The sequence below is a fragment of the Pipistrellus hanaki genome, assembly GCF_964339955.1.
Source record: "Pipistrellus hanaki genome assembly, chromosome: 14".
In the NCBI taxonomy this organism is placed as follows: Eukaryota; Metazoa; Chordata; class Mammalia; order Chiroptera; family Vespertilionidae; genus Pipistrellus; species Pipistrellus hanaki.
In genome coordinates this window covers 53,147,932-53,173,808 of record NC_140516.1, presented here as the reverse complement: position 1 = coordinate 53,173,808, position 25,877 = coordinate 53,147,932, and the positions used below count along the sequence as shown (strand labels likewise).

The following is a 25,877-nucleotide window of genomic DNA, read 5'->3' as shown; positions in this document are numbered from 1 at the left end:
CATCAATCAGCTGCCTCCTGCACACCCCCTACTGGGGATGGGCCCACAACCAAGGTACATGCCCTTGACCAGAATGGAATCTGGGACCTTTCAGTCCGCAGGACGACACTCTATCCACTGAGCCAAACCGGTTTCAGCCAAGGTACATGCCCTTGACTGGAATCCCACCGGGGGCCCTTCAAACCGGTTAGGGCTTCAATATGTTTTTATTGATTTCAGAGAGGAAGGAAGAGGGAGAGAGACAGAAACATCTATGAGAGAATCATGGATCGGCTGCTTCCTGCAAAACCCCCACTGGGGATCGAGCCCACAACCTGGACCTGTGCCCTTGACTGGAATCGAACCCAGGATCTTTCAGTTTGCAGGCCAACGCTCCATCCACTGCGCCACACCAGCCAGGGTCCCGTTTTTCCTTTTTGGATGGCACGGTCTTTCTTTCAGCAGCCATATTATCACTCCTGGGACCATCCCGCCCTCACACTATTCTTCCGGCTGGTTCTGGCGTCGAGGCTCACAGCCGCCATCCTCTTCAGCATCCCCGCCTGGGCCTCGCTGGGCAGATGCGGGGCTGTGTGGTCCACGGTCCGGCTCTAAGGCTCCCGCTCCCGCCACGCAGCCCGGGGCCTGCGGTGCTCTCACTCCGGCTGCCTCCGCAGGTGTCTGTCTCCTGCGAGCATTCCACATGGTCTGACTTTTACCCCGGGGTTTGCGGAGAGGACGCCCATTTGGGAGCACGTGACCCCCAAGGCCAAAGGCAGAGCCCGCCTCTTCCCCTGGGGACCCGCCCCGGCCCAGCCCCGCGGAACTACACTTCCCAGGCGCCCCTGCGCGGCGGCGCAGCCGCAGTCTGCAGCCGGGGCTGGGACGAGCTGTCGGGCCGGGACACGCAGTCGGGGTTGCGCGGCGGGCGCGATGGCCGCGTGGGGAGACCGGCTGGCCGGCGTGCGCGGGGTGCTGCTCGACATCTCGGGCGTCCTGTACGACAGCGGCGAGGGCGGCGGCAGGCCGATCGCCGGCTCCGTGGACGCGGTGGCGAGGTGAGTGCGCCGCGCGGGCCGCCTGGGGCCGGGCCACCGCTCAGCCCGGTCCGGTCCCTCCGCCGCTCTGATCGCCGCGGGGGCGGGGCCGGGGGCGGGGCTGATGACTTGGCCCTGCCCCTCCCGGAGCCCTAGAACCCGCCTGGGAGGAGCCTGCGCCCCGGGGGAGCGCCGGGCAGGTGGCCAGTCTGCTGGGGATGAGCCGTCCGTGTCAAATCCACGCGGGGCCTATAGTTCGTATTGATTGCATGTTGATATGATAATCAAAGGAATATGTTAGGTTTAAATAAAACCTATCAAGTTGATTCCATCTGTTTCTTTTGACTTGTGTTAAGGCGGTTACCAGGAAACTTTGAATTACGTGTGACTGGCATTGTAATTCAGTGGGACTGTATTTTTTTTAAAAAAAATACGTTTTTATTGGTTTCAGAGAGAGAGAGAGAGAGAGAGAGAGAGAGAGAGAGAGAGAGAAACATCAATGAGAGAGAATCATGGATCGGACACATCCTGCACGCCCACTTCTGGGGATCGAACCCACAACCTGAGCATGTGCCCTGACCGGGAATTGAACCCTGACCTTCTGGTTCAAAAGTCCATGCTCGCCCAGCCACATGGCTCAGTGGGCTGTGTGTGGGCCTATGAGCACAGAGGTTGCGGTTCGATTCCCAGTCAGAGCACATGCCTGGGTTGCAGGCACAGATTCCCAGTGTGATCCCCCGTGTGGGGCCAATCAGTGATTCTTCCCATTAATGTTTCTCTCTCTCCCTTTCTCTCTGAAATCAATACAAATATATTAAAAAAAAAAAAAAAAAAAAGGTCTATGCCTAACCACTGAGCCATACAGCTGGGCAGGTGGACTGTGTTTGATCATCTGTTAGACAGTCGGAGGGGTCAGCGCATGGAGGACGTGCCAGGACCGCGGGGGCACACTGGACCTGGGCTTTGTCACGGCCAGGGCATCGCAGGCCGTGCGCCACGATGGCGACGGGCAGCTGGCCAGGGCTGACTGCACAAGACGTGGCCTCCCACCTGGGTCTGAGCTGGTGGGACTCAGTTTGCCCACCTGTAGACGGCGGCTGAGGGAGCCACCTCCCCTGTCTGTGCCGCAGCTACAGTGCCCTCATGGCAAGGCCAGGCCAGAGGTGCTGGAGGGGCCGGGAACTCAAAAAGGGGGGCATGGCGCCCAGGAAAGAACCCCAGACCCGGGTGCCTCCCCGGGCCCTGGGGGCACAGGTCCGAGGGCCAGGCCAGTGCCTGCGTGGCCTCTGTCTTGGTCTCCGTTTGCCCCACGGTCAGCTTCAGGCTGGCCCCTTCACAGGCACGAGGTGGGGGCACCTGTGGGAGCGGCCAGCGGGCACCGCGCTGCCTGTGGGGGGACCGGACCTCGGGGCCTGACTGAGGCAGACAAGGCCTCGTGGGCGCGTGTCCGGAGGGCAGGTGGGCAGTAAACTGAGCACAGATGAGTGACCAAGTCGCCAGGTTGGCATAGCGACGGGAAGAAAGGGACGCTGAGGAGGGGGGCAGAGTGCGGCGGGGCTGGGCTGGCGGGGAGGAGGTGAAGGGTCTGGGCTGAGGGAGCAGGGCAGTCGTGGAAGATTGAGTGGATGGATGGGAGTTAAGGTTCAAACGCATTTCAATGTGAGAGGGAAACCCTGTAGGAACGGAGCCCTGAGGCCCCAGAACCCACATAACCAGGGCCAGTCTGCACTGTGTGTCCCCTTGGTCCCCCAACTCCCCCTCCACACCCCCCGCAGCTCCCGCTGCCGTGGCGACGAGGCCCTCCCCGCGGCCCAGCCTGGTGGCCGTGCGGGGCCCAGGAGCCCCACACGCTGGGCTGCCTGGGCCCGGGCGGAGGCCAGGGTGAGGCGGAGTGAGTGTAGTTCCGGAAACTTCCCCCAGGAAAACAGGCGGCTTCGGGCTTTTCCCTGGGATGTTTCAGTAATGTTCCCTGGGGAGGTGGGGGGACTATGTCCTTCCGCAGTGGCTGAGCCAAGAGAGGACTCCACCAGGAGGTTTCCGGAGCAGGCCCTGTGTGCCTAGCCAGTGGTCGGCAAACTCATCAGTCAACAGAGCCCAATATCAGCAGCACAATGATTGACATTTCTTTGGAGAGCCGAAATCCAACTTCTGCGCATGGGCCACGAAGTTTCAATCGCACTGTACGTGCGTGGCCGCGCGTGGTATTTTGTGGAAGAGCCACACTCAAGGGGCCAAAGAGCCGCAGGTGGCTCGAGAGCCGCAGTTAGCTGACCATGGGCCTAGGTGAATGGCCCTGGGCATGGGCCTCTGCAGCCCCCATCCCCCTGAGGCCCCTCTGCACCTCCCTCCGCGGCTTTGAAGTCCGGGAACTGGAGGAAGCGCCTGGGGACAAGGCCCCTCCCCAGGACCAGTGTGGTGGGCGGAGGGGGACCCGGGTCCTGGGGAGACCTGCCTCCACCCCGGCCCCCCGCACCAGGCCGGCTCCCCACCCCGGCTCCCCGCACCAGGCCGGCTCCCCGCACCAGGCTCCCCGCACCAGGCTCCCCGCACCAGGCCGGCTCCCCGCACCAGGCTCCCCGCACCAGGCCGGCTCCCCGCACCAGGCTCCCCGCACCAGGCCGTCCATGCACCCCAGGGAGGGCAGTCCCAGCCTCTTCCTGGGCTTTCTGTGTGACAGCTGTCCCTGACTTCCTGAAAAGGCCCGCCTTTGCGGACAGCCCATGGGGAGGATACACTCTGCTCTTTAAAACCGTTCGACCCCAGCAGCCGTCGCCACGGAGTGAGGGCGGCCTGCCCAGCCCCACGCGGGTGCGGGGCCTCACAGCCACCCTCACAGCCAGCCCCAAGGGGGTGGGCCCAGGCTCAGAGATTGGGAACTGCTGGGATCCACCCCCATCTGCCCGCCTGCAGAGCCCGGCTCTCCCTGCCAGCTACACCGCCTTCCTTCACCCCACCCTGCAGGTGCCTGCTCACTCTGAGGGCTCCCGTCCCCCAGCCCCCCAACTGCCGGTCCCATAAAGAGCACCCAAAGGCTGGTGTCTGGGGAGAGGTGGGGGGGGGGGGATGGGGACTCGGGGGGCGTGGCCTCACAAGTCCAGTGATGCAGGGTCTGAAGGCTACACCTGGACTGGCAGAGCCCGGATGGGAGGGCGGGAGGCACTCTGCCCCTGTCCTTCCTGGCAGTGTGGTCCCTCTGGAGCCACCAGGACGGGGTTTCCTGCCTGGACCGCGGGGCGGGGCGGGTCCTGGGACATCCGTAACTGCCTGGGTCCCGGCGGGCGCTTTATTGGGGAGCCATTCAGAGCACAAAGCGCCCCAGCATCTGCATGTGAAAGGCCCGGCTTCCTGCCTCGGGGCGGGCGGCCACTAAAGCACAACTGTCCGGCCGGAAGGTCCAGGCCCTGCGGGGCCCAGGCGGCCTCATAAAGCAATTCCCCCGCTCATCCCGCCCGCCGCAGCCCCTCCTTCCCGGGGCCCTCACAGCCGGGGTGCCCCCGAAGCCGGGCCCCACGGAACTCAGGCCCCGCCAGCAGGTCTGAGCCAGGAGGTCCGGCCCGGGGCCCTGTCTGGAGCCGGGCAGGCGCAGGCCCCACCTCCCCGGTGCTGGTCATCGGCCACTAAAGGGTCCCGGGAGGCGGCCTGCAGGGACCCTGGGCGGCCCGGAGCCTCTCGCCCGCTCCATCCCCCCCCCCTCCGCGTGGCCGGCCCCTGCCTGCGGCCTGCACTGTGGGGGGCGGGCTGGCGAGTTTGTTCAGGCAGCGGGCACCTCCTGACTCAGCCCGGACCTTGGACGGGGCGTTGGGAGAATGTCCTGTCCTGTCTCCCTGCTGGTCCCCGTGGGGGTGACGTGCCAGCTCAGGAGGGAGGTGGCCAGAGCGGGCCGCTCACCCCGCTGTGTTCCCATCTCCCTGCGGTGCCGCCTCCTCTCACATCCCCCCCAGCGTGGATCCCGGCTCCGGCGTCCACACCCCGGTCCCGGCTCAGTCATGTCCTCGGGGGCCACGGGGGGCCTCGGGGCCTGCTCCCCTTTCCCTCAGGGATGTGGGGGCCTCTGGGCCTGCTCCCCTTCCCCTCAGGGATGTGGGGGCCTCCGGGCCTGCTCCCCTTTCCCTCAGGGATGTGGGGGCCTCCGGGCCTGCTCCCCTTTCCCTTGAAAACGCGGAGGGTGCAGGGTGCACCCCCTTTCCCGAGCCCGTGGCGCCCAGCACCCCTCACGGCCCCGCCCTGAAGCTCATGGGTCACAGGTCACAGGAGCCGCCGGAGCCCCCCGCAGATCCCAGTCCAGGGAGTTCACACTCTTATCCCCAAATGAACTCGGGTGGAACCCCCAAATGAAACAAATAAAGGAGCGGTGTCTGAGTAGTGTTATTTTTTAGAAATATGTTTTTATTGATTTTTAGAGAGAGGGAGAAGGAAGAGATGGAAACAGTGATGAGAGAGAATCACGGATCGGCTGCCTCCTGCACCCCCCACACTGGGGATCCAGCCCTCAACGTGGGCCTGTGCCCTGACCGGGAATCGAACCCTGACCTCCTGGTTCGCAGGTTAATGCTGAACCCCTGCGCCACGCGGCCGGCTGAGTGGGGCTGTGTTTGAGGTTCACACCTGCAGCGTTGGTGTCGAGGCCAGGCGGTGAGAGGGCGGGTGTGCGGGTGGATGCAGGATGGGCGCCTGGCGGTGAGAGGGCGGGTGTGCGGGTGGATGCAGGATGGGCGCCTGGCGGTGAGAGGGCGGGTGTGCCGATGGATGCAGGATGGGCGGCCAGGCGGTGAGGGGGCGGGTGTGCGGGTGGATGCAGGATGGGCGCCTGGCGGTGAGAGGGCGGGTGTGCGGGTGGATGCAGGATGGGCGGCCAGGCGGTGAGAGGGCGGGTGTGCCGATGGATACAGGATGGGCGGCCAGGCGGTGAGAGGACGGGTGTCCGGGTGGATGCAGGATGGGCGCCTGGCGGTGAGGGGGCGGGTGTGCGGGTGGATGCAGGATGGGCGCCTGGCGGTGAGGGGGCGGTGTGCCGGTGGGTGCAGGATGGGCGCCTGGCGGTGAGGGGGCGGGTGTGCGGGTGGATGCAGGATGGGCGCCTGGCGTGGTAGACCGCCCGCCTGGTGCAGGCGTCCACGGCTGAGGTTTGTGTGTGTGTGTGGGGGGCCTGCCACGTGTCCCTCAGGGGGGCGACGAGGGAGCGGACTGTGCCCTGTTAGGATGTGGGCTCTCCGTTTGCTGTTGGCTTTGGTTCCTGTGACACGTGCCCGTAGCACGTGACAAAGCCGGGGAGCGATGTGTACGAACCCCTTCTGCTCAGAAAGAGAGACAACAGAGAGGACAGGTAAACCCGCCTGCCTCTGGGGGGGTGACCGGGCGGAGCGTTTGGTCTCCACGTCGGTGGGCAGGGCCACTGGTCAGTGATTCCCTCTCCCCGTTGACGTTGCTATCTATCTATCTATCTATCTATCTATCATCTATCTATCTATCATCTATACCTATCTATCTATCATCTATCTATCTAATCTCCCCCTCTCCCTTTCCCTCTGAAATCAATAAAGACATATTTTTTAAAAAAGAGAGAAGGAACCTGAGGCTCAAAGACCCCCCCAGAGCGGGATGGTGGCTGTGCACTCCCCAGGCCGGGCTGCTCCCCAGAGAAGGTGGGTCACCGGGGCCGGGGTCTGGTCCAGCGAGGCCCCCTGAGGCGGCCACTCCCTGCCCGCCTCCCGCTGGAATTTGTGAACAGACGCCTGAGGTCTGCGGCTCCGCGTGTCTCCGACCTGCCCCAGCGGCTCGCCGGTCAGCGCGGCCGGTCAGCGGGGAGCACTGGGGCGGGGCGGCCACGGGCAGGGAGGTGAGCCTGGTGTCCCAAGGCCCTGCTCTGGGCCTGTCCAGTCTGTGTGACCTCATCACCGTCCTCAGGCCACTGGCGGGCGGCCCGGGCTCAGCCGTGTTCTTACCACCGCCCGTCCCCTCCGCTCTGTCCAGACTCTGGACTCTGCCCACACTCTGCCCACAGCCAGCGGGAGGGGGCGGTGCTGCAGGGAGAGGGGGCACAGCTGGCTCAGCAGAGATCCCGGCAGCCAGGCCCCGCAGTGACCCAGGGCGGCGGTCACGTGTGCCCGCAGTGCCCGGCCCCGGGGAACCGCCAGCGGGGGTGGGGGTGGGGGGCCAGGTGCTGTGTCACCACACGGCCTGGCTGAGGCTCAGGACTCCGGGAGCCCAGGACACGTGTAAGCGCCAGCCCCAGCCCGGGGCGGGAAAGCCCGGGCTCCTGGCCCTGAGCTGCTGCCGTCGGCACGCTCGGGAGCTGGGCCGGACCCTCCGGAGTCAACGTAGGTGTCCCCTGTGGGGGGGTCCCCTGTGGGGGGGTCCCCTGTGTGTGGGGGGTGTCCCCTGTGTGTGGGGGGGTCCCCTGTATGGGGGGATGTCCCATATGGATGTGGGGGTGTCCCTTGTGTGTGCGGATGACTGTATTTTTCTATGTGAAAAACCAGCCTTGGCCGAAACCAGTTTGGCTCAGTGGATAGGGTGTTGGCCTGCAGACCGCAACGTCCCAGGTTCGATTCTTGTCAAGGGCATGTACCTTGGTTGAGGGCACATCCCCAGTAGGGGATGATTCTCTCTCATCGATGTTTCTAACTCTCTATCCTCTCTCTTCCTCTCTATAAAAAAATCAACAAAATATATTTAAAAAGAAACTAAAACAGCCTTGTCTGGCCATGGCTCCGGCCCCGGCAGGGCACCGACCGGGGTGTGGGCTGGACCCCCAGGAGGAGGCAGCCGGTCAGGGATTCTCTCTCATCATGGATATTCCTCCCTCTCCCTTCCTCTCTGCCGTCAAAAAAGACATTAGAACAACAGCAAAGCAGGCAGAGCAGCCTGCCGGTGAGGGCGAGAAGCCCCCTCCCCTCTGGGCGCCGATCTCCTTTGTGACCTGGAGTGTGATCTGCCAGCTGGGGCTCGCCTTCCCCCAGGAGCCCCGAACCTGCGGGGTCTCTCCTCCGGGATGGAGCGGGGGGGGGAGTCTCGTGGGCCTGGTCTCCGGACCGGGTGCCCGGCCCCCTTGGCAGCGGGGAGAGGCTCGGGCGGGAGAGTGGGCGCCTGCCCGCTGCCCGCTGCCCGCTGCCCTCGGCGGCGCTCAGTGCTCAGTGGCACCTCCTGGGTCCTCACGACGGGAGGTGGGTGCTGTTGTCACGCCCAGCTTACAGAGGATGTGCACATGGAGAACTGCCGCGGCTGGTGGGAGGGCTGGCGAGGGGCTGTGCCGGCCCTGGTGCTCGCCCAGCGCTGGTGCTAACCCTCAGGAAACACCGAGGGAGCCCGGAGCGGCGGGAGGCAGGGAGGACCACAGGCCGAGAGCCACGCCGAGGCCGATGGCGCTGCCCAGGCGGCGGGGCCCCGGGCCTTCCTGGAGGGAGGGGCATGAACCAGGCCTTGCTGGATGAGTAGGATGCGGCCCTCGGTGGGGAGGGGGCCGGTCAGCCGGCCGGCGGACCCCATAGGCGCCCCTCCTGACCCCTCCCGGCCCCTCCAGCTCCCCGCGGGCGGGCCCCGTGGCAGCGGAGAGAGCGGGCGGCACGGCGGCCAAGGTCAGCCAGCCCCGCGGCGCCCGGCCCCCGCTCCGCACTGACGGGCTCCATCATCTCCGGGTGAGCGGCGGCAGATGGGCACCGCGGATGGGCCAGGCCGGGGCGGGCCGCTCTGTGGGCACCTAATTGCCCGGCGCCGCCGCTGCCGCCCAGCGGTCCCCCCGCCGCCGGGCCGAGGCGAAGGTCAGTTCGCAGGCAGTCGGGCGCATCCCCGGGCCCTGGGGAGGGGCAGCGGGTGGGGCAGCGCCGAGGTCTCAGGGAGCCCTTGTCCCAGGTTTGGGGCGATGGGGGAGGGGTGAGAACATGGCCTGTCCCGGAGCTCGGCCTGTCCCTGGGAGTCACCCCTGGCCGGCTCGGGCTTCCCTGACCTCCGACTCTCACGTCCAGGCCGCCCGGGGCCGGCGTGTGCCCTGAGGCAGCAGACCCGCGGCCGGGGGGGGGGGGGGGGGGGGAGGGGGCAGCGAGTGGCTGTTCCTTGCTTGGGCGGAGTTCTCTTCCTGGCTTGTAGGTACCCTCCTCCTCCCCCTCCCCTTCCTCCTCCCTCTCCCCCTCCTCCTCCTCCTCCCTCTCCCCTTCCTCCTCCTCCTCTTCCTCCTCCTTCTTCTCCTCCCCCTTCTTCTCCTCCTCCTCCCCCTCCTCCTCCTTTCCCTCCCCCTCCTCCTCCTCCTCCTCCCCCTCCCTCTCTCCCCACTCCTCCTCCTCCTCCTCTCCCTCTTCCTCTTCCTCCCCCTCCTTCTCCTCCCCCTCCCCCTCCTTCTCCTCCTCCTCCTCCTCCTCCTCCTTTTTAATTTCAGAGAGGAAGGGAGAGGGAGAGCAGGAAAGAAAGATCCAGGACAAGAGAGAATCACTGATCAGCTGCCTCCTGCACGCCCCCCACTGGGGATGGAGCCCACAACCCGGGCCTGTGCCCTGACCAGGAATCGAACCCTGACCTCCGGGTTCATAGTTCGACGCTCAGCCCCTGAGCCGGGCGGCCGGGCTGTTCCTGGGTTTCAGGCAGAGGTGTTGGAGAGTGCAAGTTGGCACTTTGAAGGGGACCAGAGGCCAGTGTCCCCACAGGGTCTGCCATCGCGTGTCTGCCGCCCCGAAGCCGTGCGGGAGCAGGTGGCTCCGCGGCTCAGGCAGGGGCTCGCCGTTCTGAGAAGGACGGGGCGTCAGCAGGAACGGCCCCCGGCGGCCCCTCCCCCCGGCGGCTCCGCTAACTGGGTGTGGACCACGTCCCAGCGCGGATCAGGGAGGCTGTCTGTGCGGCACAAGGTGATGCTGTTAGTTCCGATAATTAACTGCCTAATTAAAACGCCAAGCTGTCTTTATGAAGGGCAATTAACCACGCGCACAGCGGGCCACGCACAGCCCTCTGACTGGGAAAGACGGATATGAGAACAGGCGGATCGCGGCCGTGACGAAGGCCCGTCCGCCCGTCCGCGTCCTCGCTGGCAGCAGCTCTGCCTTCCTCCCACTTCCGCCGGCAGCCGCAGCCCGCGGCCGGGACGCTGCCTTCATGCGTGCTTCACCGAGACCCCGTGGCCGGGCAGTGGCAGGTGTGCCTCAGCTGAGGCCCCTCCGCTCCCCAGGGCAGACCCCGGAGGCCCTGGCGGTAACGCCCCCCGTCCCCCCAGGCTGAAGCGCTCCTCCTCCTCCTCACTGCTCCTCCCGCCCCCCCAGGCTGAAGCGCTCGGGGCTGAAGGTGCGGTTCTGCACCAACGAGTCGCAGAAGTCCCGCGGGCGCCTGGTGGGCGAGCTGCGCGGCCTGGGCTTCGACGTGTCCGAGGCCGAGGTGACCGCCCCGCCGCCCGCCGCCTGCCGCCTCCTCCAGGAGCGCGGCCTGCGGCCACACCTGCTGGTCCACGACGGTAGGCCCGGGGCCGTGGGGGCGGCTGGAGGGGGTGCAGACCTCCTCCCCGCGGGCCAGGCCAGCACCCCTCCTCCCGGGCCACAGCACAGGCGGGGCGCAGGGGGAGGGGCAGGCTGCCTCTGACCCTGACCCCGCCCGCTTCCAGAAGTCCGCTCGGAGTTTGACCACATCGACACGTCCAACCCCAACTGCGTGGTCATCGGGGACGCGGGGGACCACTTCTCCTACCGCAACCTGAACCGGGCCTTCCAGGTGCTCATGGGGCTGGCGGACCCCGTGCTCCTCTCCCTGGGCAGCGGGTAAGTGGGCGTGAGGCGCCCGGTCCGACTCACAGAGCCACGTGGAGGAGGAGGAGGCGGCACACGGAGGCCTGGGGACACGGAGGGACGGGGACACGGAGGGACGGGGCACATGCAGGCCAGCGAGGCCTGTCTATCAGGACACCCCTCGTGGCTTTAGAAATGGGCTCAGCCGAAGACGGTTTGGCTCAGTGGTAGAGCGTCGGCCTGCAGACTGAAAGGTCCCAGGTTCGATTCCAGGCAAGGGCATGTGCATTGGTTGCAGGCACGTCCCCGATGGGGGTGTGCAGGAGGCAGCTGGTCGATGTTTCTCTCTCATCGATGTTTCTAGCTCTCTATCTCTCTCCCTTCCTCTCTGTGAAAAATAAATAAAATATATTTAAATTAAAAAAAAAAGAAAGAAAGAAATGGGCTCAGACTGCACCCAGAGGGTGAGGGGCAGGCACTGGTCCTGGAGGCCAGGGCGGGGCTCTCTGCCCGCCCGGGTCCTGGGCTGGGGGAGGGCCCAGCGGGCAGCTCCCGGGGGAGACTCAGCTCTCACAGGTCCGACAGGCACAGCAGCCCGGCCAGCATGGCTCACGGTTGAGGTTGACCTGGAACCAGGAGGTCGAGTTCGGTTCCCAGTCAGGGCACGTGCTCGGCACACAGTCCCAGGACAGATTCCAGCGCAAACTGGGAGACCCGCATCAGCTCCTTCCTCCTGCTCCTCCTCTTCCCCCTCCTCCCCCTCCTGCTCCTCCTCCTCCTCCTCACTGCTCCTCCTCCTCCTCACTGCTCCTTCTCCTCCCCCTCCTGCTCCTCACTGCTCTTCCTCTCGGTCTGGGAATGTTTCCAGTGGTTTGCAGGCCGGGCACACAGTGAGCGCTCAGCTTGCCTCAGCCCCAGCCCCATCTGTAAAGTAGGTCCCGGGGTTGGTTGGTTTGTGGGGGTTTTGGCCCATTTTACAGATTAGGAAACTGAGGCCCAGGGGTCTTAAGCAGCCCAAAGTCCCACAGTCACGAGGACGTGGAGGGAGGCTTGCCCGCCTGCTCTTGCCCTGCCCACACGGTCTGATGTCTCCGGATTTTAGGGCCGGGGGAGGGGAAGGGAAAAGGGAACTGGGGAGGTGGGCCCGAGCGCCCGGCGTCTCGGTCCGCCGCTGTCTTCTCCTCAGAGCACCTGGCGCCCACGGACCCCGCGGGTCTGACCGGCTCGTGGGACAGGCGGCCGGCCCCGGAGCTGCGGGCGTCTCTCCCCCAGCAGCAATCGGGGTAACGATTAGCAGTCAGGGCTCGCACGTGCTCCGGGCCTGCTGTCCTCCCCAGGGCCTGGCCCATCTGCCCTCGGTCCCCGTCCGTCACCGTGGCGAGGCCCACAGAGCAGGCAGCAGGCCGTTCTGACTGAGTGCCGCTGGCCGGGGTGGTGACCACACGGCCACCCTCAGCTCGGCTCCTGCTGGCCCTCGCCCCGGCCCTCCGGAGGGGCGGCATCGCTCACCGTCCCCTCCTCTCCCAGGCGCTACTACAAGCAGAGCTCGGGCCTGATGCTGGACGTTGGCTGCTACATGAAGGCGCTGGAGGTACTGCCCGCCCTCCTCGCGCTCCAGACTTTCTGGAGGAGGGGGCTCAGTGGCCCCCTAGTTGGGGCTTCATGCCAGGCTCCCCTGCGTTGCAGAGCGGTGCCTGCCCCGCCCCCGAGCGCTGCTGCCCTCTCTCCATGCCCGGTGCTGACCCTGGCCCTCCCTGCGTGCCTGCTGCACCTCCTCCTGGGCTCTGTCTGTGGGACCATCACTCCCCACCCTGGGCACCTGCAGCCTGACCTGTCCTGACTGAACCCCTTCCCACCCCCCACCCCCCACTCTGAAGGCCTGGCCCGCTGTCCCGGCCTAGCCTCTCGCCCCGGCCAGCTCCCCTCACCGCTGCCCGCACCGGGACGCTGGCCCTGCCTGTCCGTGGGGGAGGGACAGACGGGACGTGGGGGAGTGTGACAGCGGGCGGGGGGGGGGGGACAGGAATACAGGTGAGAACCCGGTCAGGTGCCCATGGGATGCCCAAGATGGCCGCCTCCCCCAGGCTCGGGGCAGCCCGATGTGGCGTCATCCACTCGTGTCTGTCACGTGTCTGGGGCTCACATGTCCTGGCCCCGAGACCCCTGGCCCACAGGGCTGTCTCCCCGAAGTCGGGCCTGCCGCTCCGCCCATGCCCACGCGCCCTCTCTCCGCAGTACGCCTGCGGCATCCAGGCCGAGGTGGTGGGCAAGCCCTCGCCCGAGTTCTTCCGGTTGGCGCTGCGGGAGCTGGGCGTGGAGGCCCACCAGGTAGGTCGCCCTGGGGAGCGGGTGCCGGGAGGCAGCTGGGCCGGGAGGGACCTCGCCGGCCGCGGGGCTGGGCTCAGGCAGCCTCGTGGCCGCGGGCCGGGCAGCCCCACGCGGACCCCGCACCACGAGAGCTGACTCCGCTGGAAACGGGAAGAGGCAGCAAAGGAAGTCCGCTGAGTGTTTATTTATTTATTGTTTGTTTGTTTGTTAAATATATATTTTATTGACATCAGAGAGGAAGGGAGAGGGAGAGAGAGACACATTTATGATGGATGAGAGAGAATCATGGACCGGCTGCCTCCTGCACGCCCCACACTGGGGACCGAGCCCACAACCCAGGCCTGTGCCCTGACCCGGAATGGAACCAGGACCTCCTGGTTCCTGGGCCGACACTCCCCACTGAGCCACGCCAGCCGGGCAGCCATCCGCCTTTTCGTGACTCCAGTCCGCTCTTAGGGCTCCTGACCGCCTCAGAAACGCGCTCTGGCATCAATGTGTTTTTGCATCAAATCCAAACGCGGTCCTGCCTTCCCTGCGTGTGGCTTTCGCCTCTTAAACCTGTTTAACTTCCATCGAGAATCTTTTCAGCTGTCGGTGTGTCAGGAACCCGGTGTCCTATCACTGAGCTCCCGTGATGACCGACTGACGGAGCACCTTTCTGGTGGTTTCTCACGTCCGTTGGAAAACCAGGTCACATTCGCGAGGAATGTCCCGTGCCCTGAGCCAGCTCCCGTGCTGTGTCACACGGCCGTCACGGCGATCATGACGCACGACGGCAGTTAACCCAGACCTCTGCAGCCGCTGTCAGCCGCCTCACCACCAGCTTTTAAAAATGTCCTAATTGATTTTTAAAGAGAGAGGAAGGGGGAGGGAGAGAGAGAGAGAAACATCAATAGTGAGAGAGAATCACGGATCGGCTGCCTCCTGCACACCCCCCACTGGGGATGGAGCCCACACCCCGGGCCTGGGCCCTGACCGGGAATGGAGCCTGACCTCCGGGTTCCGGGTGGACGCTCAGCCCTGACGGGCTTTCCCGTGAGGACGAGCTCTCCCTTCCCTCCCTTGCCTATTTGCTCCCACACGGCTCGCCGTGCTGGTCGTAGTTCACGAGTGACAGCCCTTCCCCTAGTTGCGGGTCCTGTGGCTTCTCTCGCCCTGCGGCCAGCGGCCAGAGCCCGTTCCCGGCAAGCCGCCTCGGGGTTCATCTGCCCCACCCCCTCCGGGCTGCAGTGACTGGCCCGTCCTCCGTCCCTCCGGCACTCTGGCTGCTTCTCCATAGGAAGCCGTTGCACTCACTGTTGTGACCTGAGTCCGTGAGCTCACAGAGGACACCCCGATAATGGCCGTGTCCTTCGGCTTCTTTTTTTTTTTTTCTTTTTCTTTTTTTTTTCTTTTTTTAAATATTTTATTGATTTTGTACAGAGAGGAAGGGAGAGAGAGAGAGAGCTAGAAACATCGATGAGAGAGAAACATCGACCAGCTGCCTCCTGCACACCCCCTACTGGGGATATGCCCGCAACCAAGGTACATGCCCTTGACCGGAATCGAACCCGGGACCTTTCAGTCCCCAAGCCGATGCTCTATCCATTAAGCCAAACCGGTCCCGGCTCCTTTGGCTTCTTACTCCGCAGAGTGCCGAGTGGGTCCTATAACCTCTCTGAGGTGACGGAGAGAAGAGCAATCCGGTCCCCTGACCGGGTGCGAGCACACGGGTGTCAGTGTGTCTGCGGGAAGCTCTTCCCTGGCCCCGGGCACCCGCCCCTCCGCCTGAGGGTGCTGGGCACAGGGCCGGGCTCTCGGGGGCGGGTCTGGCCCCGTGGGATGCCCCGCTGTGGCCCGCAGTGTCTCCAGGCATCGCCAGCAGAACGCCCCGGGGGAACGCCTGCGGGGGGACCCACAGAGTCCAGCACGGAGCCCCTGGGGCCCTGTGCCCGGTTCTCACGGCCGCGGCCACCGGCGCCTCCTGCTGGAGGAGGGAGAGGCACCTAGGAGCATCATCCTTCCGCTGCTCGCTCCCATTCGAGAGGGGGTCCCCCACCCCCCGCCGCAGGCACGGCCCCGCAGGCTGGCCCCCTCGTCATGGCGGCCCCGCCCCAGCTGTGCGGGCTCTCCTCGCACTGAGGCCGCCGGTGGAGGGGCCCGGGTTCCTCCCCTCGAGGCCTCCGGTGTGGGGTGACCGGGGTGACCGGGGCTCCTCCCGGGAGCCAGGCCTGTGTGCGGGGTGGGGGTCCCGGCAGCCCATCAGCACCAGCAGGCTGCCGGCCGCACGGCAGGGCCGAGGCCGCGGGGGCGCACGCTAAGGAAGGGGGGAACCTGCTCTCTGAGCCCAAACCAGAGCGGCTGCTGGGCCGTGGCCGCCGCCCGCAGCTCCGCCCGCAGCTCCGCCGCACCGGCCCGGCCCCCCTCCCAGGCTGACAGCGGCTTATTTCCCCCGACAGCGCACCTCCTGACCCCCATCTCCTCACCAACGATTTCCCAATCCCCAGCCGTCCGGCAGTAATTGCTGCTCCGCCCGCGATCATTGCCCTTCACCGCCGAGCGCTGTGCATCCCCAGGGATCCGCTGCTCGGCAGCAGGCCGGCCAGACGGGCATCGCTGCCCGCGCTGCACATTGCTGTCAGCCGCCCGCCACGGCCCGCACTGGCAGGCCCCCACCCCGAAGACCCCCACCCCACAGGTCCCTCACCCCCCAGGCCCCCACCCCACACCCCGCAGGCCCCCACCCCGCAGGCCCCGCACCCTGCGGGCCTGGGCTGGACCATCAGGCAGAAGCCCAGCTGCGGCTCCTCCACCAGAGTCCTCCCTGCCGCCCGGGCCCAGGTGTCCCTGTGAGGGGGAGGAGTTTTTTAAATTGGTTTCAGAGAGGGAGGGAGAGATCAATAATGAGAGAGAATCACCGCTCGGCTGCCTCCCGCACGCCCCCCACTGGGGATGGAGCCCACACCCCGGGCCTGGGCCCTGACCGGGAATGGAGCCCTGACCTCCTGGTTCCCAGGTGGACGCTCAGCCCTGAGCCATGCAGCCGTCAGATCCCACGGTTGGCGATGTCAGCCGAGGCCCGGCACCGCTGACGTGGCTTCTGTGGCTGTGGCTTCCGTGGCAGGCCGTCATGGTCGGCGACGACATCGTGGGCGACGTCGGCGGGGCGCAGCGGTGCGGGATGCGGGCGCTGCAGGTGCGGACCGGCAAGTTCAGGTGAGCCCGCGGCTGCCCCGCCCCCTGCGGGTTCCTGCCCGCCAGATAGTGGGGCCCTTCCCTCCCACGTGGGCACCGCTGGGTCTCAGGCCGTCCCCAGGCCGAGGCCGGCCGCGCTGCCTTCCCGGCCGTCCGGGGCTTTGGGGCCGGGGCCGGTCTCATCGGCGTGTGCCATGCTGATGGCAGATGCCACCCTGATGCTGCTTTCACCTGCTGATGTTCATGTTTGTTGAGCAGCTGCAAGAAAGTTCAGGCTGGCCTCTGCTCCTGCTGGGCAGTGGGGCCGCCCTGCCCCTTACCCCCAGCAGAGGGCACTGTGGGCGCACAGGCTGCACCTTGGCTGAGCAGGCCTAGGAGCTCTGTGGCCCCCCCAACCCCTCCGCCCGGGGCCGGAAATCCAGAGGCCCCGTGGCACCTGCTTGGGCACCTGCCAGTGACCGGCCCCAGGCCAGTCGGGCCTCGTCCCCGTGGGGCCAGCAGGTTCTTGACCAGCAGCCTGCCCTGTTGGGGAGCCTCTGGGCCCGGGTTCCCGGTGTCCCCCAGGCGCCTCCGGGCCGGCTCAGGGCGCCATTTGCTCCCAAGCTCCGCCGGGCCCTGCCATTGGGGCCTCCACCCAGCAGGGCGGCCGGTGGGCTGGCTCCGGGTCCCAGCCGCCTTGCACCGGGCTGGAAGGTGAGGGTAGGGGACTCCACAGTGGGCACCCTGACGGGCTGCCCCGACAGCTGCCGCCCGAGCTCAGCCCTGCCCAGGCTCCGTGACGTCCGCCTGTGAGAGGCTCCGGGTTCTGTTCGGAAGGAACGGAACTTCCTTCCAGGGGCGGCCTGGGGAGGCGAGTCACCTGGTGCCCATCTCCCCGCCCCCACTCAGTGAGGCAGCGGGCCGGGCCGGGCCAGGCCGCTCATCGGCCAGAGCGACCCCGGGGCCTGCAGACGGCACAGACCCCCTTCCCACCCCCCCACGCACGCACATACACATACACACTCACGTACGTACGCACATACACACACTCATACATACACACTCGCATACGCACACACACACATACATACACACATACATACATGCACACCCACATACATACACGCACACCCAAGGAGGGCACCTGGGGCCTGAGCGGGGTGCAGCCCAGACACCCCTGGGCGGTCACTGACTCCACCGCAGGGCCGAGGAGGAAGGTGCCAGTGCGGCCCGGAGGTCACAGCTCTGCAGCCGCTCCTCCGCCTGGCTGTGGGAGCAGCTGGTCCGAGCAGCACCGGCCACAGCGGGCCGAGGGGTGAGGGACGGCTCGCTTGCCGAGTGCACCGCGGACGGCCTCACCGCCACAGCCCCGGCCCCGGCCCTGGGCTCTGCCGAGGCCCCAAGGGCGTCAGGCCGCCTGGGGGGCCTCTGAGATCAGAGCTGTTGGCTCCGGGGGCAGGGCTGCGGGCACACACCAGGCCAGGGCCGGGCAGGGGCACAGGGAGCGCCTGGCTCGGTGACGGGCATGTGACCAAGAGGCCAGCGCGGCCAGGACTTCCCAGAAGCCGAGGCCGGTGGCCAGCAACACCTGAGCTGAGAAGCACAGGCGTGACCTGTGACCCCGGGAGCCCTGCCGAGGGAAGCAGCCAGCGGGGCCGAGCCCGGGGCAGACCCCGGGTCGTGCTGAGGCTGGCGCTGCCTCTGCCCCCATCCTTACCGCCCCGCCCCCCCCCCCCCCCCCCCCGAAGAGGGGCCGCTCCCCGCATTGTGAGCGTGCGCAGAGACCGGGACCTCTTTGGGGCAGGGCTGACGGTCAGCCATTGCTGTTTGCTCGGCCTGGTGATTCCCTGAGTCCCCCCCCCCCCCCCCCCCGCCAACTTACAACCTCAGGAGAGCAGGGTTTCCCCAAGTGCTCCTCCACCCCCTGTCCCCTCCCTGCCCGGCAGCCCTGCCCTTGGCCTCCTGCCTGTCCCAGACCTTAGGGACAGGGGCCGGTGCCTTACCCACCCCGCTCTTTGCTGGGGCCACTAGAGGGCGCCCCCCGCCAGGTCCCAGCCAGGCCGGCACCCTCCCTCTTTCCCGGGCCTGGCCCTGTCGTCCCGCCTCAGAGCCGGTGACCCAGCCTCCCAGGCTCACCGCCCCCCCACCCCGCCGCCACCTCGCGTGGTGCGGCCGGTGAGGCGTGGGGACACGGGGTGCCAGCCTGGTGCCGAGGGCGTCGCTCTGCGGGACCTGAGGCAGGTGGACGGCCTCCCAGCCTCACTGAGCCGCCTCCTTCTCCGCCGGTGCCCTTGGCGGGGGCTCCCACTCCCTCTGCTCGGAGGCGCCTCTCCTCTCTGCAAGTAGCCCCCCCCCCCCCCCCCCGCCTCCGGCACCTCCCGCCGCCCCAGCCCCGCTGGGCTGCCTCTCAGTTCCTCTCGGACCCTCTGCCGCCCCAGCCCTCGTGCAGGCATCGGGGTTCCCAGCACCCTCTGCCCCGCCCGCGGGCCCCACGCGGAGAGGGGGTTAATGTTCACCACCTCCCGCCGGAGACAGGAGAGACGCGGGGCTGCTGGGGGCGGAGTCAGAGGCGGTGAGGGCCCAGGGCTCCTCACGGGCAGCGCGGGCGGATGGGCGGATGATGCGCGGCCTCGTCCTCTGAACCGCGACAGCCTCCCGCCTGCCCGCAGGTGCCGGGAGCCGCAGGGGCGGCCGGAGCGGAGGAGGCCCGGCTGATTAACATGCGATACGCTGGGGTTTAATTGGAGCGTAATTGCGATCCATATGCCCGTTAGGGTGATTACACACAAACCTGGTCTGACCCACAGCTCGGCGGGCACCGCTCATTAGGCGCCTAATTAACATTCACGGGAACTCGCCGTCACCGTATACCCTCCACGCCGGCCTCCGGGCTGGGGGTGAGGCCGCCCAGGCCTCTGACGCTGCCCAGGGGGGGCGGGGGGGCTCGGCGACCGGACGGCCAGGGGATTCTGGGGCTCGGAGGCCCGCCCAGCAGCCCCGGGCTCCGCAGACTCAGCCTGAAGCAGGTGCTGACGAGAGACAATGAGAAAAGCGTGTGGAGCGGGAGGCACAGCCAAACTCCCTGCCCTGATGCCCCTGCAGGGCCGCCCGTGCCCTCCCCTGCCCCGGCCGTGCCCACGGTCCCGGGTCCGAGGGAGGGCATCCGGGCCGGGCCGGCTCTCACCGCACTGCCCGCTCCCACGCCGGCGAACACGGACGTGTGGCTCGGGGGCCCTGGTCCCGCGCGTGTTCGGTGTTTCCTCTGCCGCCGCGCGGGGCCGGGCAGTGTCTCTGACGGACACAGCCGCTCTCAGCCCCGGGGCCGCTCCTGCCAGAGCCTCGGAGGATGTTTGGGAAAACGTCCCGGCCTCATTCTTCTCCAGACCTCTCGGGGCCTGGGCGCTGGGATTATAAATAAAGACGCAGCTGCCGGCCTGCCCTCTGCCGCCTCCCTCCGCGTTTCCCCCAGACGGCACGGGTGGCCCTGCCACAGCCCCACCTCGGCGGGGGGGACCACGTCCCCAGCTGGAAGAGGGGTGCCCGCAGGTCCAGGCCGGGCAGTCTGTGCCCCGGAGAGCAGAGCGGAGAGACGGGAAGAGGGGGAGTGGCGAGAACACCGCACTGGGCGGGGCGGGGGCAGCTAGTGGAGACACTGTTCCTTTTCTTAGAGAGAGTGGAAAGGAGAGAGCGGGGGGGAGAAAGAAGCATCCATGTGAGAGAGACACATCGATCGGCTGCTTCCCACACAGCCTGCAACTCAGGTGCATGCCCTTGGCCAGAATCGAACCCGATCCTTCAGTCTTCAGGCTGATGCTCCATCCACTGAGCCACACCAGCCAGGGCAGGGTTCCAGCTCTCATCCTGCCACGTTTATTCAGCCGGGATGGCCCCTCGTGGGTTTTTGCACAAAGACAGACGGGGGGGGACATCGGTGTGAGCGGGTCTCCCGGCTGCGGGGGGAGAGGTTACGGGGAGCGCTCACTGCGCCCACGCGGCCACAGTGCTGAGACAGCCTGTGCCCTGGCAGGGAATTGAACCCTGACCTCCTAGTTCATAGGTCAACGCTCAACCACTGAGCCACGCCCCCTGGTCCACAGCCCCTGGCAGCGCTCCTGCTCGGCGTGAAGGCGGCATTACCCCAGGCCCACGGTGTGCTGGCCGCCGGGGCTGGCTGTGCCAGGAGCCGCGCTGCCAACGCCGGTTGTTTGACTTAATGTTTCCAGGCCAAGGCCTTTCAGGAAAGCTCTCCGCCGTCCTGGCCGGGCACCGTCATTCTTTCCAAATCACTGCACACGGCTCACTCCTCCAATCACGGTGTTCTCCCCGCCCCCCAGGGCAGAGGAAATGGGGGGGTGAGGGTAGGCGAGCACCTCGGGGCTGGGGCTGCAGAGCGAGCCAGGGCTGAGGCCTGGGCAGGGAGGTGCCCTGGCTCCCAGGGAGCCGTGGTGCCACGGGCGCCCGCCCACGGGGAATGCTGGGACGCCCAGACGGGTCCCTGTCGGCATCCCTCATTAGCCTGTGAGATTTTAAAAATATAGACTTCCGTGATGTCAGAGATGGAAGGGTGGGGGAGGGAAGAGAAAGACAGAGAAACATCCATGAAGAGAGAATCAGGGACCAGCTCCTCCTGCACGCCCCACACTGGGGAGGGAGCCCTGACTGGGAACCGAACCCTGACCCCCTGGTTCCTGGGTGGATGCTCAGCACCGAGCCTGCGGCCGGGCTTGGTGAGTCCTTGTCCTGTGTGTACGTGCCCCCTCCCCGCGGGGGCGGGCCGCGCTGGCCTTGGCCTCGCCCTCCGGGCAGCGAGGGCTGGGAGGACAGCCGGGGTCCTCCTCGCGCTCAGGATGTGTCATCGGAGCCAAGAGGCCTCCTGCTGGCCCGGGTGTGACGTGGCCCTGGCACCCCCCTCGCCCCCCGGGTGACCGGGACGTGGCAACCCTGCCCAGGCTCCGGGGCCTCATCGGAACAGCGGCCTGTCCCATGGGCGGCCCGTGACGCTCGGCTGAGGGCAGGGGCCATCCTGCAGGAGACGGGATGGGCCTCGGCCCAGTACCCACCCACCTGCTCGGGGGTAGGGGTTGGGGGGTCCGGGGGGCAGCCCCTGCCAGGCCTGCGTCCTCACCCACACAGAGCAGGACCCACAGCGGCTCAGGGAGGGCCGGCAGCGCCTGCTCCACTGTCGGAGGCCCAGGCTGCCGCGAGGGCCCTCTCCCCGCAGGAAGCAGGATCCTGTCCCAGCACTCCCACCGTGAGGTCCGTGCCCTGCCCGCCGCCTCTGAGGGGCCTTCCTGGCTTCAGGGCGCTCTGCGGAGCCCCAGCAGCCTCTGCACCGTGGGCAGCGCCCCCTGCGGCTCAGGGAGGAAATGCACCTGTGGGCAGTCACACACACAGTGCGGGACACTGGTGCCACCCCCAGGACCGCTGAGGAGGTGCCAGCATGGGGCCCGGCCAGAGTGCCCCTCCAGCACCCAGGCCCTGGCCCAGCCCCCAGGGCGGCGAGGAGCCGGGCCTTCGGAGGGCCTGGTCACCGAAGGGAGGGACCCCCCTCCCCCCCACATGCTCCCTCTCCGGGCTCCTCACGAGACCTCAGAGCCCGGGTGGGGCAGTGGGGCAGCCTGGCGGCCATGGTTCTCCGGACCCCGCGGCCCGGCCTCCGGAGCGGGTGGTGGCGTTTCCGGGGGAAGCGGGGGGAACCCCTGAGCCTGGGGGTGCACGGGGACCCCGGCCTCCGGAGCGGGTGGTGGGTGTCCGGGAAGCGGAGGGCACCCCCTGGGCTGGGGCGCATGGGGACTTAGCAGTTGCCGGCTGCGAGGGGCCGGGCCGTTGGTTTCCACCTGGACGCACGCCAGGTGGCACCACGTTCTCCTCATGGGGTTCGAGCAGCTGCCAGGCCCTGTGGGGGGCGTTGGGGGTGGCAGAGACCAGCTGTCCGGGCCCCGAGGGCTGCCCTGAGCCCCCCACGCCGCCCTCCGCCCCGGCTCCCGGGGGGTCTGGCCGTGCAGCAGGTGCTCCCAGCTGGTTGGGAGCGGACAGGGCGCCGGCCCTCTGGGAGGAGTCCCTCCGGGCGCCGGGCGTCCATCCTGCCAGCACCCGTGTCTCCGTGGTGGGACACCGCCCGCGGGCTGGGCTCCGAGGGGGAGAAGGTCCCCGAGAAGTTTGGCTGCGTGGCCCTCGTCTTCTCCTCCGCAGAGTGGCCCTCGAGGGTGCCCTCCCCCCCACCCCTGCCACCCCTCCTCCCAGCACCCGCCACCCATCCCCTCCTAGGCCACGCTGTGCCCTCCGTACCGTCTCCCCGACCCCCCCGCAGCCCGGAGGCTCTGCTCCCCTCACGGCTGAGGGGACCGGGCTCGGCGCGGCCTTGTCCCACGTCCCGATGGTGAGGCCCCTCCGCCAGGCCCAGGCCGCGTGGCAGGAAGGCCACGCACGCCCAGCGCCCCCCCCCCCACGACGCCCAGACCTCAGGAATCACCCCCCCTGGTGGGGCACAGCTAAGCAGACGGTGCGGTGGAGTGACGGGGCTCAGGGCAGGCACCGCCCGGGGGGAGGTGGGGGTATGTGCCAGGACCGGCTTCTGGGGAGGGGCAGCTGGTGCTCTGGGGCGGGCAGCAGGAACCAGTGGGTGACGGATGAGGGGGACCACAGGGAAAGGGGGGGCACCCAGAGGCCGCTAGCCCATCCGAGGGGCACTGCAGGTGCCGCACCCGATCGCTGGGGCGTGCTGGACCTTCCCAGCCCGAGTCCCGGCTTCTGCTCGTGAAGTCACTCTGTGCCCGGCACCCGCCTGGGCCTCCCCGCCTGTGAACGGGCAGAGGCGGGGACTCAGAGAGACTTTGTCAGGGTGAGGGGTCTCCGGGGACGCCGCACACCGTGGGCAGCACGTGGCACGCCCACACTTTTGGCCACTGCCTGTGCCCTCCCCGCCCAGGTGCCCATGCAGGAAGCAGCTGGCGCTGTGGTCGGTTCTGGCTGACAGGGCGCCACCGGCTGGAACCTGCGGTGAACAGGCCGGTTCCCCCCTCCGGCAGAGCGGTGGGCGGGCCGGGTCCACGGGAAGTCCCTCCTCGCCAGGCCGGCCCCCTGCCCGGGCGGGTGCAGCAGCCCCGTCAGGCCTGGCCTGGGCCCTGGCCGCCGGGCGGCCCAGACCGGGAGGCGCGGGGTGGCCACGTGGCTCTCAGCCCCTCGTGGGGGTCCATGTGACGGTGCCTCCCTCATCTCCTCGTGGGTTTTCCACCAACACCGCGCCCGGCTCACTGCACGGCCAGCACCTGGGCCGCCCCATCCTGGAGCCGCAGCGGGAGGGCGCCCGCCTCCAGCCGCTGGGCCCTGCCGAAGCCACAGCACACGGGGCTCTGGGTGAGACCGTGTCCCACGCGCCGAGGGAAAGGCCGCTAAGATGAGCCCGGGCTCCGCACGCCCTGCCGTGACCGGGCAGGTGCCAGCCCCTGTCCGTGTCTGTGTCCGTGTCCGTGTTCCTGTCCGTGTCCTCATCTGGCGTGGATGTGTCGGATGCCCGCCCCGGGGCTGTGCGCACACATGGGGCCAGGCGTGGCTGTCCCTCGTCCTGGGGGGCAGCGTGTGCTCACCCACCCCCAGGCCACACAGGCCCCTCTGCTCTGCGCCCACTGCAGGGCACACCACTGCTGGGTTTCGGGGTCCAGCCCCCTCGTGTGCGGGATGGAGGCCCCACGGGCCACACACCAGCACGGAGGGGGCTCTGGGCCTTCGGGGCGGGCGGGGAAGGCGAGGAGCTCCACGCACAGGTCCCTCGAGCCCTGAGCAACCTCCTGCAATGAAGACAGAAAGCCCCGATTTCCTGTGCTGGCAAACCCCGCCGGCCGCTCCTGCAATCCTCTTTTAATGGATCCTCGGGTTTAAATGACACGTAATTAAACACGATCAGCCACGTATGCCGATTGGCTAGTACCGTGCACAGAGAGGGCTGGCCAGAGTCTCATCACAATGTGCCTTTAAAAAACAACAACAAAAAACCACATTTTTATTGATTTCAGAAAGAGAAAGGGAGAGGGAAAGAGAAACATCAATGATGAGAGAGAATCATGGATCGGCTGCCTCCTGCACATCCCCTACTAGGGATTGAGCCTGCAACCTGGGACTGTGCCCTGACCGGAATCGAACCCAGGCCCCTTCAGTCTGCAGGATGAGGCTCTATCCACTGAGCCAAACTGGCCAGGGCCACAAGGTGCCCCCTTGGGGCTGCGTTCCTTTGAGGACAGTAAAGCTGGCCGGAGGGCCCTGGAGGGGCCGGGGAGGCGGTCCTGGGGCAGGTACCGGGGACGTGAGGATGAATGGGGACGGGGGTGTTTTCAGGGGGAGGTTCTGTTCTGCTGTGAGCCCTGGCCTCTGGCCTGACGGACGGCCCCCGCCCTCCCCAGGCCCAGCGACGAGCACCACCCCGAGGTGAAGGCTGACGGGTACGTGGACAACCTGGCAGAGGCCGTGGACCTGCTGCTGCGGCACGCGGACCAGTGACGGCTCCGGGAAGGCCCAGGCCACCGGCTCTGCCTCCGCCCCCGCCCCCGCCCCCCGGCTCTGCCCTCCCCTCCACAGGCCGGCGAGGGGCCCTCTCCCTCCCTCCCTGCGGCCTCCCCCTGCCCGCGGCCGGTGGAGCAGGGGAGTGGGCTAGGCCTCCCGAGGAGAAACCCGGGCGGGCTGGGCACCGGGAACACAGGCACCACGTGCAGTGCTCTCCGGGCACCGGGAACACGGGCACCGCGTGCAGTGCTCTCCGGGCACCGGGAACACGGGCACCGCGTGCAGTGCTCTCCGGGCACCGGGAACACGGGCACCGCGTGCAGTGCTCTCCGGGCACCGGGAACACGGGCACCGCGTGCAGTGCTCTCCGGGCACCGGAACACGGGCACCCGCGTGCAGTGCTCTCCGGGCACCAGAACACGGGCACCGGGTGCTGTGGATGCTCCTCCACGTGGGCCCAGGCAGGTCCCAGCCTCGTCACCCACCTTCCTGGCCTTTCACCTCGGAGCCTGGAGGGCACGGCCTTCCCTCGGCCGGTGCAGCCCCAGCCGAGCCACCTGCGGGCCCCGCCCCGCCCCCCCCCCCCCCCCAAACGGAACTGAGTGGCCACTCAGCACCCTAACGTGAACGCTGGGCGGCTGCGGGCAGAGGCGCTTCCTGGAGCCATGGCGCCCACTGTGTGCAGGACACTAACCGGAAATAAACCCCTAGCCTATGGCGACCTGGGCTTCAGCTGCCGGGGCAGAGGGGGCGCGGGGGGGAGGTTGGGGGGCGGGGGCTTGAATCACGAACAGCAGAGGGCCGGCCCTGGGACTCCTCCGCTGCCCAGCCCTTTCATTCACAGACAGGGAAACCGAGGCCCCCAGGACCTCCGGGTCCTAGGCACAGCCCTGCGGGCAGATTGCGTGGCCAGCGGGCTGTGCAGTGCGGCGAGCTCTCCACGGGTGTCAGCCACGACCAGACCTGGAGGGCGGCAGTGCCCGAGCCCCCTCGGCCCCGCTGGGCGCCCAGCTGGGCGGTGAGCCACCCTGTCCTCCAGGGCCACCTCCTTGGCGACCCGGTGGCAGGTGCCCGCAGGGCTCTGGGGGGGCCGGCCGTCGGCAGCACGGTGACGCAGGATCCACCCCGGGGCCTGGCTCTTGGCACTGGGGCCGATCGATGCTCTTGGGGGCTCTGAAAGGCGGGCCCC

At 67.6% G+C, this 25,877-nt stretch overlaps 1 protein-coding gene across 3 annotated transcripts; it reads left to right on the top strand.

Moving 5' to 3' along the window:
• Positions 1 to 158: 158 nt before the first annotated feature.
• Positions 159 to 25,419, top strand: LHPP (phospholysine phosphohistidine inorganic pyrophosphate phosphatase). Of its 3 annotated transcripts, XR_014796822.1 has the most exons (8): positions 179 to 1,037; positions 10,256 to 10,443; positions 10,591 to 10,744; positions 12,239 to 12,302; positions 12,947 to 13,039; positions 16,143 to 16,234; positions 24,589 to 24,896; positions 25,088 to 25,417. XR_014796822.1 is itself a non-coding variant. In XM_084904609.1 (7 exons), exons 1-7 carry the CDS (start codon positions 913 to 915, stop codon positions 24,683 to 24,685), a joined length of 813 nt encoding a protein of 270 aa, XP_084760735.1. In that variant the 5' UTR covers positions 179 to 912; the 3' UTR covers positions 24,686 to 25,419. The 3 variants fall into 3 exon arrangements, 2 of the variants coding, with proteins under 2 accessions (XP_084760736.1, XP_084760735.1); XM_084904609.1 differs by having other exon boundaries at positions 24,589 to 25,419; XM_084904610.1 differs by lacking the exons at positions 12,947 to 13,039; positions 16,143 to 16,234; positions 24,589 to 24,896; positions 25,088 to 25,417 and adding an exon at positions 12,398 to 12,671 and having other exon boundaries at positions 159 to 1,037.
• The last annotated feature ends 458 nt before the right edge of the window (positions 25,420 to 25,877 follow it).